Source organism: Panulirus ornatus, chromosome 50 (assembly GCF_036320965.1).
Source record: "Panulirus ornatus isolate Po-2019 chromosome 50, ASM3632096v1, whole genome shotgun sequence".
NCBI lineage: Eukaryota > Metazoa > Arthropoda > Malacostraca > Decapoda > Palinuridae > Panulirus > Panulirus ornatus.
The window spans coordinates 28,448,382-28,462,446 of NC_092273.1; the positions used below are offsets into that span (position 1 = coordinate 28,448,382).

The 14,065-nt window shown below is 46.0% G+C and overlaps 1 protein-coding gene across 3 annotated transcripts in view; it reads right to left on the reverse strand.

Annotated features, from left to right (window-relative positions):
* The window catches only part of LOC139764697 (organic cation transporter protein-like), a 133,403-nt gene extending 124,582 nt beyond the window's left edge, over nucleotides 1-8,821 (reverse strand). For 2 of the 3 annotated variants that reach the window (XM_071691585.1, XM_071691583.1), the window contains exon 1: nucleotides 8,448-8,821. In XM_071691585.1, coding sequence (XP_071547686.1) covers nucleotides 8,448-8,463 — 16 coding nt within the window. In that variant the 5' untranslated portion in view covers nucleotides 8,464-8,821. The remainder of the gene's footprint in view (nucleotides 1-8,447) is intronic. The other variant, XM_071691584.1, reaches the window with a different exon arrangement.
* Between the last annotated feature and the right edge of the window lie 5,244 nt (nucleotides 8,822-14,065).

Below are 14,065 nucleotides of genomic sequence, written 5' to 3' on the forward strand. Positions count from 1 at the left end.
TCTTGCATTTACCTCCCTTACAACCCCATCCATAAACAAATTAAACAACCATGGAGACATCACACACCCCTGCCGCAAACCTACATTCACTGAGAACCAATCACTTTCCTCTCTTCCTACACGTACACATGCCTTACATCCTCGATAAAAACTTTTCACTGCTTCTAACAACTTGCCTCCCACACCATATATTCTTAATACCTTCCACAGAGCATCTCTATCAACTCTATCATATGCCTTCTCCAGATCCATAAATGCTACATACAAATCCATTTGCTTTTCTAAGTATTTCTCACATACATTCTTCAAAGCAAACACCTGATCCACACATCCTCTACCACTTCTGAAACCGCACTGCTCTTCCCCAATCTGATGCTCTGTACATGCCTTCACCCTCTCGATCAATACCCTCCCATATAATTTACCAGGAATACTCAACAAACTTATACCTCTGTAATTTGAGCACTCACTCTTATCCCCTTTGCCTTTGTACAATGGCACTATGCACGCATTCCGCCAATCCTCAGGCACCTCACCATGAGTCATACATACATTAAATAACCTTACCAACCAGTCAACAATACAGTCACCCCCTTTTTTAATAAATTCCACTGCAATACCATCCAAACCTGCTGCCTTGCCGGCTTTCATCTTCCGCAAAGCTTTTACTACCTCTTCTCTGTTTACCAAATCATTTTCCCTAACCCTCTCACTTTGCACACCACCTCGACCAAAACACCCTATATCTGCCACTCTGTCATCAGACACATTCAACAAACCTTCAAAATACTCATTCCATCTCCTTCTCACATCACCGCTACTTGTTATCACCTCCCCATTTGCGCCCTTCACTGAAGTTCCCATTTGCTCCCTTGTCTTACGCACCCTATTTACCTCCTTCCAGAACATCTTTTTATTCTCCCTAAAATTTACTGATAGTCTCTCACCCCAACTCTCATTTGCCCTTTTTTCACCTCTTGCACCTTTCTCTTGACCTCCTGTCTCTTTCTTTTATACTTCTCCCACTCAATTGCATTTTTTCCCTGCAAAAATCGTCCAAATGCCTCTCTCTTCTCTTTCACTAATACACTTACTTCTTCATCCCACCACTCACTACCCTTTCTAAACAGCCCACCTCCCACTCTTCTCATGCCACAAGCATCTTTTGCGCAATCCATCACTGATTCCCTAAAATACATCCCATTCCTCCCCCACTCCCCTTACTTCCATTGTTCTCACCTTTTTCCATTCTGTACACAGTCTCTCCTGGTACTTCCCCACACAGGTCTCCTTCCCAAGCTCACTTACTCTCACCACCTTCTTCACCCCAACATTCACTCCTCTTTTCTGAAAACCCATACTAATCTTCACCTTAGCCTCCACAAGATAATGATCAGACATCCCTCCAGTTGCACCTCTCAGCACATTAACATCCAAAAGTCTCTCTTTCGCGCGCCTGTCAATTAACACGTAATCCAATAACGCTCTCTGGCCATCTCTCCTACTTACATAAGTATACTTATGTATATCTCGCTTTTTAAACCAGGTATTCCCAATCATCAGTCCTTTTTCAGCACATAAATCTACAAGCTCTTCACCATTTCCATTTACAACACTGAACACCCCATGCATACCAATTATTCCCTCAACTGCCACATTACTCACCTTTGCATTCAAATCACCCATCACTATAACCCGGTCTCGTGCATCAAAACCGCTAACACACTCATTTAGCTGCTCCCAAAACACTTGCCTCTCATGATCTTTCTTCTCATGCCCAGGTGCATATGCACCAATAATCACCCACCTCTCTCCATCAACTTTCAGTTTTACCCATATTAATCGAGAATTTACTTTCTTGCATTCTATCACATACTCCCACAACTCCTGTTTCAGGAGTATTGCTACTCCTTCCCTTGCTCTTGTCCTCTCACTAACCCCTGACTTCACTCCCCAGACATTTCCAAACCACTCTTCCCCTTTACCTATATATATATATATATATATATATATATATATATATATATATATATATATATATATATATATATATATATATATATATATATATGTATATTTTCTTTTCTTTCAAACTATTCGCCATTTCCCGCATTAGCGAGGTAGCGTTAAGAACAGAGGACTGGGCCTTTGAGGTAGCGCAAGGAAACAGACGAAAGAAATGGCCCAACCCACCCCCATACACATGCCTTGATTCAATCCACTGACAGCACGTCAACCCCGATATACCACATCGCTCCAATTCACTCTATTCTTTGCCCTCCTTTCACCCTCCTGCATGTTCAGGCCCCGATCACACAAAATCTTTTTCACTCCATCTTTCCACCTCCAATTTGGTCTCCCTCTTCTCCTCGTTCCCTCCACCTCCGACACATATATCCTCTTGGTCAATCTTTCCTCACTCATTCTCTCCATGTGACCAAACCATTTCAAAACACCCTCTTCTGAACTCTCAACCACGCTCTTTTTATTTCCACACATCTCTCTTACCCTTACGTTACTTACTCGATCAAACCACCTCACACCACACATTGTCCTCAAACATCTCATTTCCAGCACATCCATCCTCCTGCGCACAACTCTATCCATAGTCCACGCCTCGCAACCATACAACATTGTTGGAACCACTATTCCTTCAAACATACCCATTTTTGCTTTCCGAGATAATGTTCTCGACTTCCACACATTCTTCAAGGCTCCCAGAATTTTCGCCCCCTCCCCCACCCTATGATCCACTTCCGCTTCCATGGTTCCATCCGCTGCCAGATCCACTCCCAGATATCTAAAACACTTCACTTCCTCCAGTTTTTCTCCATTCAAACTCACCTCCCAATTGAATTGACCCTCAACCCTACTGTACCTAATAACCTTGCTCTTATTCACATTTACTCTTAACTTTCTTCTTTCACACACTTTACCAAACTCAGTCACCAGCTTCTGCAGTTTCTCACATGAATCAGCCACCAGCGCTGTATCATCAGCGAACAACAACTGACTCACTTCCCAAGCTCTCTCATCCCCAACAGACTTCATACTTGCCCCTCTTTCCAAAACTCTTGCATTCACCTCCCTAACAACCCCATCCATAAACAAATTAAACAACCATGGAGACATCACACACCCCTGCCGCAAACCTACATTCACTGAGAACCAATCACTTTCCTCTCTTCCTACACGTACACATGCCTTACATCCTCGATAAAAACTTATATATATATATATATATATATATATATATATATATATATATATATATATATATATATATATATATATATATATATATATATATATAACGCCACCCACCCTCGCTGCTTGGCTTACAGAAGATGGTTTTCCTCTCATACCAACCACTTTGGTATGGCAAGGAATTTGCCCATCGCTGACCAACACTTCCACTGGACCTCTATCATCACCTCGTTAAGATCATCGTGTGCCAAGACATCATATAAAGCGCCTCTTCGCAAACGGAACTACCTTGGCCCACCAGTGATGCTACTACGTTTGTGAATCGGGAACCATTGCAACACAAACCTCGCCAGGTGGTAGAGTGTCCCGCAGTGTATCGAGACAGACTTCCCTAGAACTTTTTTTAAAGGGGAAGTAAATGCTTATAGTTGTGTTACTGGAGTGATAGTTTTCATACATGGTGTTTTGACAAGAAAATAGTGAAACTGGAAAAAATGTAGCTTAGACATTGAAGCTTATTGATACACTGGTTAAATTGATGAGAACTGCTATTGACGTTTGTGTAAATAAATTATACATTTCCTTTTTCCATAGCCAGAGGTTGAACCATTATGTGACATTCATTTTTTTCATTCATTTCAAGCTAGAAGTTTCAGTTTTCTAAATTGTTTCTTGCATTTTTCATATGTATATATATGTATGTGTGTGTGTGTGTGTGTATGTGCGTGTGTATGTGTGTGTGTGTGTGTGTATGTGTATATGTATATATATATGTATATTATCCCTGGGGATAGGGGTGAAAGAATACTTCCCACGTATTCCTCGCGTGTCGTAGAAAGCGACTAGAGGGGACTGGAGCGGGGGGCCAGAAATCCTCCCCTCCTTGTATTAACTTTCTAAAATGGGAAACAGAAGAAGGAGTCACGCGGGGAGTGCTCATCCTCCTCGAAGGCTCAGAGTGGGGTGCCTAAATGTGTGTGGATGTAACCAAGATGTGAAAAAAGGAGAGATAGGTAGTATGTTTGAGGAAAGGAACCTGGATGTTTTGGCTCTGAGTGAAACGAAGCTCAAGGGTAAAGGGGAAGAGTGGTTTGGGAATGTCTGGGGAGTAAAGTCAGGGGTTAGTGAGAGGACAAGAGCAAGGGAAGGAGTAGCAATACGCCTGAAACAGGAATTGTGGGAGTATGTGATAGAATGTGAGAAAGTAAATTCTCGATTAATATGGGTAAAACTGAATGTTGATGGAGAGAGGTGGGTGATTATTGGTGCATATGCACCTGGGCATGAGAAGAAAGATCATGAGAGGCAAGTGTTTTGGGAGCAGCTGAATGAGTGTGTTAGTGGTTTTGATGCACGAGACCGGGTTATAGTGATGGGTGATTTGAATGCAAAGGTGAGTGATGTGGCAGTTGAGGGAATAATTGGTATACATGGGGTGTTCAGTGTTGTAAATGGAAATGGTGAAGAGCTTGTAGATTTATGTGCTGAAAAAGGACTGATGATTGGGAATACCTGGTTTAAAAAGCGAGATATACATAAGTATACTTATGTAAGTAGGAGAGATGGCCAGAGAGCGTTATTGGATTACGTGTTAATTGACAGGCGTGCGAAAGAGAGACTTTTGGATGTTAATGTGCTGAGAGGTGCAACTGGAGGGATGTCTGATCATTATCTTGTGGAGGCTAAGGTGAAGATTTGTATGGGTTTTCAGAAAAGAAGAGTGAATGTTGGGGTGAAGAGGGTGGTGAGAGTAAGTGAGCTTGGGAAGGAGACCTGTGTGAGGAAGTACCAGGAGAGACTGAGTACAGAAAGGAAAAAGGTGAGAACAATGGAAGTAAGGGGAGTGGGGGAGGAATGGGATGTATTTAGGGAATCAGTGATGGATTGCGCAAAAGATGCTTGTGGCATGAGAAGAGTGGGAGGTGGGTTGATTAGAAAGGGTAGTGAGTGGTGGGATGAAGAAGTAAGAGTATTAGTGAAAGAGAAGAGAGAGGCATTTGGACGATTTTTGCAGGGAAAAAATGCAATTGAGTGGGAGATGTATAAAAGAAAGAGACAGGAGGTCAATAGAAAGGTGCAAGAGGTGAAAAAAAAGGGCAAATGAGAGTTGGGGTGAGAGAGTATCATTAAATTTTAGGGAGAATAAAAAGATGTTCTGGAAGGAGGTAAATAAAGTGCGTAAGACAAGGGAGCAAATGGGAACTTCAGTGAAGGGCGCAAATGGGGAGGTGATAACAAGTAGTGGTGATGTGAGAAGGAGATGGAGTGAGTATTTTGAAGGTTTGTTGAATGTGTTTGATGATAGAGTGGCAGATATAGGGTGTTTTGGTCGAGGTGGTGTGCAAAGTGAGAGGGTTAGGGAAAATGATTTGGTAAACAGAGAAGAGGTAGTGGAAGCTTTGCGGAAGATGAAAGCCGGCAAGGCAGCAGGTTTGGATGGTATTGCAGTGGAATTTATTAAAAAAGGGGGTGACTGTATTGTTGACTGGTTGGTAAGGTTATTTAATGTATGTATGACTCATGGTGAGGTGCCTGAGGATTGGCGGAATGCGTGCATAGTGCCATTGTACAAAGGCAAAGGGGATAAGAGTGAGTGCTCAAATTACAGAGGTATAAGTTTGTTGAGTATTCCTGGTAAATTATATGGGAGGGTATTGATTGAGAGGGTGAAGGCATGTACAGAGCATCAGATTGGGGAAGAGCAGTGTGGTTTCAGAAGTGGTAGAGGATGTGTGGATCAGGTGTTTGCTTTGAAGAATGTATGTGAGAAATACTTAGAAAAGCAAATGGATTTGTATGTAGCATTTATGGATCTGGAGAAGGCATATGATAGAGTTGATAGAGATGCTCTGTGGAAGGTATTAAGAATATATGGTGTGGGAGGAAAGTTGTTAGAAGCAGTGAAAAGTTTTTATCAAGGATGTAAGGCATGTGTACGTGTAGGAAGAGAGGAAAGTGATTGGTTCTCACTGAATGTAGGTTTGCGGCAGGGGTGTGTGATGTCTCCATGGTTGTTTAATTTGTTTATGGATGGGGTTGTTAGGGAGGTAAATGCAAGAGTTTTGGAAAGAGGGGCAAGTATGAAGTCTGTTGGGGATGAGAGAGCTTGGGAAGTGAGTCAGTTGTTGTTCGCTGATGATACATCGCTGGTGGCTGATTCATGTGAGAAACTGCAGAAGCTGGTGACTGAGTTTGGTAAAGTGTGTGGAAGAAGAAAGTTAAGAGTAAATGTGAATAAGAGCAAGGTTATTAGGTACAGTAGGGTTGAGGGTCAAGTCAATTGGGAGGTGAGTTTGAATGGAGAAAAACTGGAGGAAGTGAAGTGTTTTAGATATCTGGGAGTGGATCTGGCAGCGGATGGAACCATGGAAGCGGAAGTGGATCATAGGGTGGGGGAGGGGGCGAAAATTCTGGGGGCCTTGAAGAATGTGTGGAAGTCGAGAACATTATCTCGGAAAGCAAGAATGGGTATGTTTGAAGGAATAGTGGTTCCAACAATGTTGTATGGTTGCGAGGCGTGGGCTATGGATAGAGTTGTGCGCAGGAGGATGGATGTGCTGGAAATGAGATGTTTGAGGACAATGTGTGGTGTGAGGTGGTTTGATCGAGTGAGTAACGTAAGGGTAAGAGAGATGTGTGGAAATAAAAACAGCGTGGTTGAGAGAGCAGAAGAGGGTGTTTTGAAGTGGTTTGGGCACATGGAGAGAATGAGTGAGGAAAGATTGACCAAGAGGATATATGTGTCGGAGGTGGAGGGAACGAGGAGAAGAGGGAGACCAAATTGGAGGTGGAAAGATGGAGTGAAAAAGATTTTGTGTGATCGGGGCCTGAACATGCAGGAGGGTGAAAGGAGGGCAGGGAATAGAGTGAATTGGAGCGATGTGGTATACCGGGGTTGACGTGCTGTCAGTGGATTGAATCAAGGCATGTGAAGCGTCTGGGGTAAACCATGGAAAACTGTGTAGGTATGTATATTTGCGTGTGTGGACGTATGTATATACATGTTGGGGGGGTTGGGCCATTTCTTTCGTCTGTTTCCTTGCGCTACCTCGCAAACGCGGGAGACAGCGACAAAGTATAATAAAAAAAAATATATATATATATATATATATATATATATATATATATATATATATATATATATATATATATATATATATATCCAAAGCTTTTTGCTTCCCACCTTACTTTGCTCCCTCATGTCTAGCTTTCTCTCTGGTTGATCTATCTCTGTGGCAGGAGCCGTGTCCCTCCAGGTGTCTCCGACATTTCTTTTGCAACGATTTCTTTTCTTCCACAAATAACCAAATGCCGATGACGCAACGTCGTAGCCTTCCTCCACACGATGACGCAACGTAGTAGCCTTCATCCACACGATGACGCGACGTAGTAGCCTTCATCCACACGATGACGCAACGTAGTAGCCTTCATCCACACGATGACGCAACGTAGTAGCCTTCATCCACACGATGACGCAACGTAGCAGCCTTCATCCACACGATGACGCAACGTAGTAGCCTTCATCCACACGATGACGCAACGTCGTAGCCTTCCTCCACACGATGACGCAACGTAGTAGCCTTCATCCACACGATGACGCGACGTAGTAGCCTTCATCCACACGATGACGCAACGTAGTTGCCTTCATCCACACGATGACGCAACGTAGTAGCCTTCATCCACACGATGACGCAACGTAGCAGCCTTCATCCACACGATGACGCAACGTCGTAGCCTTCATCCACTTTCTTCAATTCTGCTCCATTTTTTTCCTCACTCGATCTGCATCTCGTCTCGAGAGAACTTCCTCAGCAAACTCATCCTTTGGATAAGTTTAATGCCTCCAAGACCTATCTATCTCGGTCAAAAACTCCTCATAAATTTCTTCTCTTCGCGGTTCTGTAAATCCACCACTTGTCTCTGTGAACATACTTGTTATTACTGTTACGTGACGGAAATAACTAAACTTGTCTCTAAGAAAGTGGAAGTCCTGTTTATATGTCGATTTAATCTATCCCGTTTGGTTGTTTCGTTTACACAAAAAAAAGACTGTGGTTCTATCTCTACATCCTTACTCTCCCAGGCTTAATTCAAAACTTTACACACACAGACACACACACACACACACACACACACATATATATATATATAAGTGTTTCTCCGTCCCACAGAAATAGTGACCACATATAGTAATCAGTCTCTCATGTTGCCTCGCGAACCATTGAGTACACTTAGCTTACTCGACTGCTCTGTCATGATGGTGGGGCACACACAGTCCTCTACTGACCGACAGTGATGCTGACTGTGAGCTTCACAAACACTAGAAAGGGAGCGCTAGCCTTCCTTCCTGCGGGCTGACTCCTCCTAGACTGGCTCCCTCTGGCACAGATGGGTGGCAGGGCATCCTGTTCCTGTGACGCATGTCACCCCTAACCCTTCCTTGTTCATTTTACACACCGTCTTCCCCCTTTTCCAGTGCCTACCTACCCTTCCCACTGATTCATTTCATGTAATCTCATGCGACTTTTTTTGTATTTCTTCAACGGTGATTTTCCACTCCACCGGAGAAGTTTCAGCTGGAGAATTCTTCTTAAAAAAATGTCACCTCCACTAAACCATCCACATCCACCCCTCCCATGAAAATGTCCCTCCTGTTCGTCCTCTTCCAATCCCACCCCTCCCATTACAATGTCCTCCCGTCTCTTCCCTCACCTACTATGCTTCCTGTTCTCTTTTCTCCCACTACAATGATGCCTTACGTCCTATCCTCCCACATCAACTACGTCTCCCTACCTGACGCGGCCACTTGCAACGTCACCCCAAATCTATATTAATAACAACTCTTGAGCACCCGTAGCAAGGTAAGGGTATTCTTGTGCAACGTTTCCAAGACGAAAATAATAATACACACACACACACACACACACACACACACACACACATACACACACACACACACACCACACACCACACATACATACACATACACACACACCACACACACACACACACACACACACACCACACATACACACACCACACATACCACACACACACACACACACATACACACACACACACACACCACACACCACACATACATACACATACACACACACCACACACACACACACACACACACACACCACACATACACACACCACACATACCACACACACACACACACACACTACACATACCACACATACCACACATACACACACACACACCACACATACCACACACACACACACACACACACACACCACACACACACACACACACACACACACCACACACCACACACACACACACACACACACACACCACACATACACACACATACACACACACATACCACACACACATACCACACATACACACACACACACACACACCACACACACATACCACACATACACACACACCACACACACCACACATACACACACACATACACACACACACACACCACACATACACACACACATACACACACACACACACACACACACACACACCACACATACCACACATACACACACACACACACCACACATATACACACACACACACACACACACACATATATCGCCTGTTTACATGCAACACTGCCTTCATCACCGCCTTGTCTGCACACTGTTCTCATCACCTGTTTTTTGCCAAATGTTCTCGTTGCCTGTTTGTGTGCAAACAGTTCTCATCACCTGTTTGTGAGAACACTGTTCTCATCGCATGTTTGTGCGCACTGTTCTCCTAACCTGTTTGTATGCATCATTCCCTGTTTTGTGTGCACACTGTTATCATCACCTGGTTGTGTGCACACTGTTATCATCACCTGGTTGTGTGCACACTGTTATCATCACCTGGTTGTGTGCACACTGTCATCATCGCCTGTTTGTCCACACATCGCCTGTTCTCATTGCGTGTTTGAGCACACAGTGTGAACACCTCGCCTATGTGTTCACACTGTTCTCATTGCCTGCTTGTACAAAATCTTCCAATCACCTGTTTGTGTGTGCACACTGTTCATATCGCCTGTTTGTATGCCTGTTTGTGTGCATGATGTTCTCATCGCCTGTTTGTGTACAATGTTCTCATCACCTATTTGTGTGCACAGTTTTGCACCTGTTTGTGTGTCCAATGTCCTATTTGTTTGCACACTGTTTTTATCGCCTGTTTGTGCACACTAACTGCGTGCACACTGTCCTCATCATCTGCTTGTGCAAACAGTTCTCATCGCCCGTTTGTGCACACTCCTCTAATAATGTTACTGCAGTTTTGATCGTCTGTTTATGCACACTGTTCTCGTCGTCTGTTGTGCATACTTATCATTGCCTGTTTGTGCACACTATTCTTTTCGCCTGCATGTGCACAATGTCCTGATCACCTGTGTGTGCACCCTGTTCTTATCGCCTGTTTATGTGCACAGTGTTATGTGTTCGTTTGTGTTCACACTACTCTCATTGCCCGTTTATGCACACAATTTTCATGGTTTGTTTGTGCGCCCTCTGTCTCCATCGTTTGTTTGTGCACAATGACCTTATCGCCTGTTTGTGCACACTGTTCTCATCGCCTGTTTATGCACCCTGTTCTCATAGCCTGTTTAGGCATAGAATTCTCATCCCCTATTTGAGCACAAGGCTCTTTTCACCTAATTGTTCTCATCGCCTATTTGTGAACAGCTGGCAGTATAGTACCCACACTCTGCTGTACAGCTGGTAGTATAGTACCCTCACTCTGTTGTACAGCTGGTAGTATAGTACCCTCACACTGCTGGACAGCTGGCAGTATAGTACCCTCACTCTGCTGTACAGCTGGTAGTATAGTACCCTCACTCTGCTAGACAGCTGGCAGTATAGTACCCTCACTCTGCTGTACAGCTGGCAGTATAGTACCCTCACTCTGCTGGACAGCTGGCAGTATAGTACCCACACTCTGCTGTACAGCTGGTAGTATAGTACCCTCACTCTGTTGTACAGCTGGTAGTATAGTACCCTCACACTGCTGGACAGCTGGCAGTATAGTACCCTCACTCTGCTGTACAGCTGGTAGTATAGTACCCTCACTCTGCTAGACAGCTGGCAGTATAGTACCCTCACTCTGCTGTACAGCTGGCAGTATAGTACCCTCACTCTGCTGGTCAGCTGGCAGTATAGTACCCTCACTCTGCTAGACAGCTGGCAGTATAGTACCCTCACTCTGCTGTACAGCTGGTAGTATAGTACCCTCACTCTGCTAGACAGCTGGCAGTATAGTACCCTCACACTGCTAGACAGCTGGCAGTATAGTACCCTCACTCTGCTGTACAGCTGGTAGTATAGTACCCTCACTCTGCTAGACAGCTGGCAGTATAGTACCCTCACTCTGCTGTACAGCTGGCAGTATAGTACCCACACTCTGCTGTACAGCTGGCAGTATAGTACCCTCACTCTGCTGTACAGCTGGTAGTATAGTACCCTCACACTGCTGTACAGCTGGCAGTATAGTACCCTCACTCTGCTGTACAGCTGGTAGTATAGTACCCTCACTCTGCTGGACAGCTGGCAGTATAGTACCCTCACTCTGCTGTACAGCTGGTAGTATAGTACCCTCACTCTGCTGGTCAGCTGGCAGTATAGTACCCTCACTCTTCTAGACAGCTGGAAGTACAGTACCCTAACTCTGCTGGACAGCTGGCAGTGTAGTACCCTCACTCTGTTGTACAGCTGGCAGTATAGTACCCTCACTCTGCTGTACAGCTGGTAGTATAGTACCCTCACTCTGCTGGTCAGCTGGCAGTATAGTACCCTCACTCTTCTAGACAGCTGGAAGTACAGTACCCTAACTCTGCTGGACAGCTGACAATTTAGTCCCCTAACTCTGCTGGACAACTGGCAGGATAGTACCCACACTCTGCTGGACAGCTGGCGGTATAATACCCTCACTCTTCTGGACAGCTGGCAGTATAGTACCCTCACTTTGGTGGACAGTTGGCAGTATAGTACCCTCACTCTGCTGGACAGCTGGCAGTATAGTACCCTCACTCTGCTGGACAGCTGGTAGTTTAATACCCTCACTCTGCTGAACAGCTGGCAATATAGTACCCTCACACTGCTGGACAGCTGGCAGTGTAGAACCCTCACTCTGCTGGACAGCTGGCAGTGTACTGACCTCACTGTGCTGGACAACTGACAGTGTAGTGACCTCACTGTGCTGGACAGCTGGCAGTGTAGTGACCTCACTGTGCTGGACAGCTGGCAGTATAGTACCCTCACTCTGCTGGACAGCTGGCAGTGTACTGACCTCACCGTGCTGGACAACTGACAGTGTAGTGACCTCACTGTGCTGGACAGCTGGCAGTGTAATGACCTCACTGTGCTGGACAACTGGCAGTGTAGTGACCTCACTGTGCTGGACAGCTGGCAGTGTAGTGACCTCACTGTGCTGGACAGCTGGCAGTGTAGTGACCTCACTGTGCTGGACACCTGGCAGTGTAGTGACTCACTGTGCTGGACAGCTGGCAGTGTAGTGACCTCACTGTGCTGGACAGCTGGCAGTGTAGTGACCTCACTGTGCTGGACAGCTGGCAGTGTAGTGACCTCACTGTGTTGGACAGCTGGCAGTGTAATGACCTCACTGTGTTGGACAGCTGGCAGTGTAGTGACCTCACTGTGCTGGACACCTGGCAGTGTAGTGACCTCACTGTGCTGGACAACTGGCAGTGTAGTGACCTCACTGTGCTGGACAGCTGGCAGTGTAGTGACCTCACTGTGCTGGACACCTGGCAGTGTAGTGACCTCACTGTGCTGGACAGCTGGCAGTGTAGTGACCTCACTGTGCTGGACACCTGGCAGTGTAGTGACCTCACTGTGCTGGACACCTGGCAGTGTAGTGACCTCACTGTGTTGGACAGCTGGCAGTGTAGTGACCTCCCTGTGCTGGACAACTGGCAGTGTAGTGACCTCACTGTGCTGGACACCTGACAGTGCAGTGACCTCACTGTGCTGGACAGCTGGCAGTGTAGTGACCTCGCTGTGCTGGACACCTGACAGTGTAGTGACCTCACTGTGCTGGACACCTGGCAGTGTAGTGACCTCACTGTGCTGGACAGCTGGCAGTGTAGTGACCTCACTGTGCTGGACAGCTGGCAGTGTAGTGACCTCACTGTGCTGGACAACTGGCAGTGTAGTGACCTCACTGTGCTGGACACCTGGCAGTGTAGTGACCTCACTGTGCTGGACAGCTGGCAGTGTAGTGACCTCACTGTACTGGACAACTGGCAGTGTAGTGACCTCACTGTGCTGGACAACTGGCAGTGTAGTGACCTCACTGTGCTGGACAACTGGCAGTGTAGTGACCTCACTGTGCTGGACAGCTGGCAGTGTAGTGACCTCACTGTGCTGGACAGCTGGCAGTGTAGTGACCTCACTCTGCTGGACACCTAGCAGTGTAGTGACCTCACTCTGCTGGACAACTGGCAGTGTAGTGACCTACTGTGCTGGACACCTGACAGTGTAGTGACCTCACTGTGCTGGACAGCTGGCAGTGTAGTGACCTCACTGTGCTGGACACCTGGCAGTGTAGTGACCTCACTGTGCTGGACACCTGACAGTGTAGTGACCTCACTGTGCTGGACAGCTGGCAGTGTAGCGACCTCACTGTGCTGGACAGCTGGCAGTGTAGTGACCTCACTGTGCTGGACAGCTGGCAGTGTAGTGACCTCACTGTGCTGGACAGCTGGCAGTGTAGTGACCTCACTGTGCTGGACAGCTGGCAGTGTAGTGACCTCACTGTGCTGGACAGCTGGCAGTGTAGTGACCTCACTGTGCTGGACAGCTGGCAGTGTAGTGACCTCACTGTGCTGGACAGCTGCAGT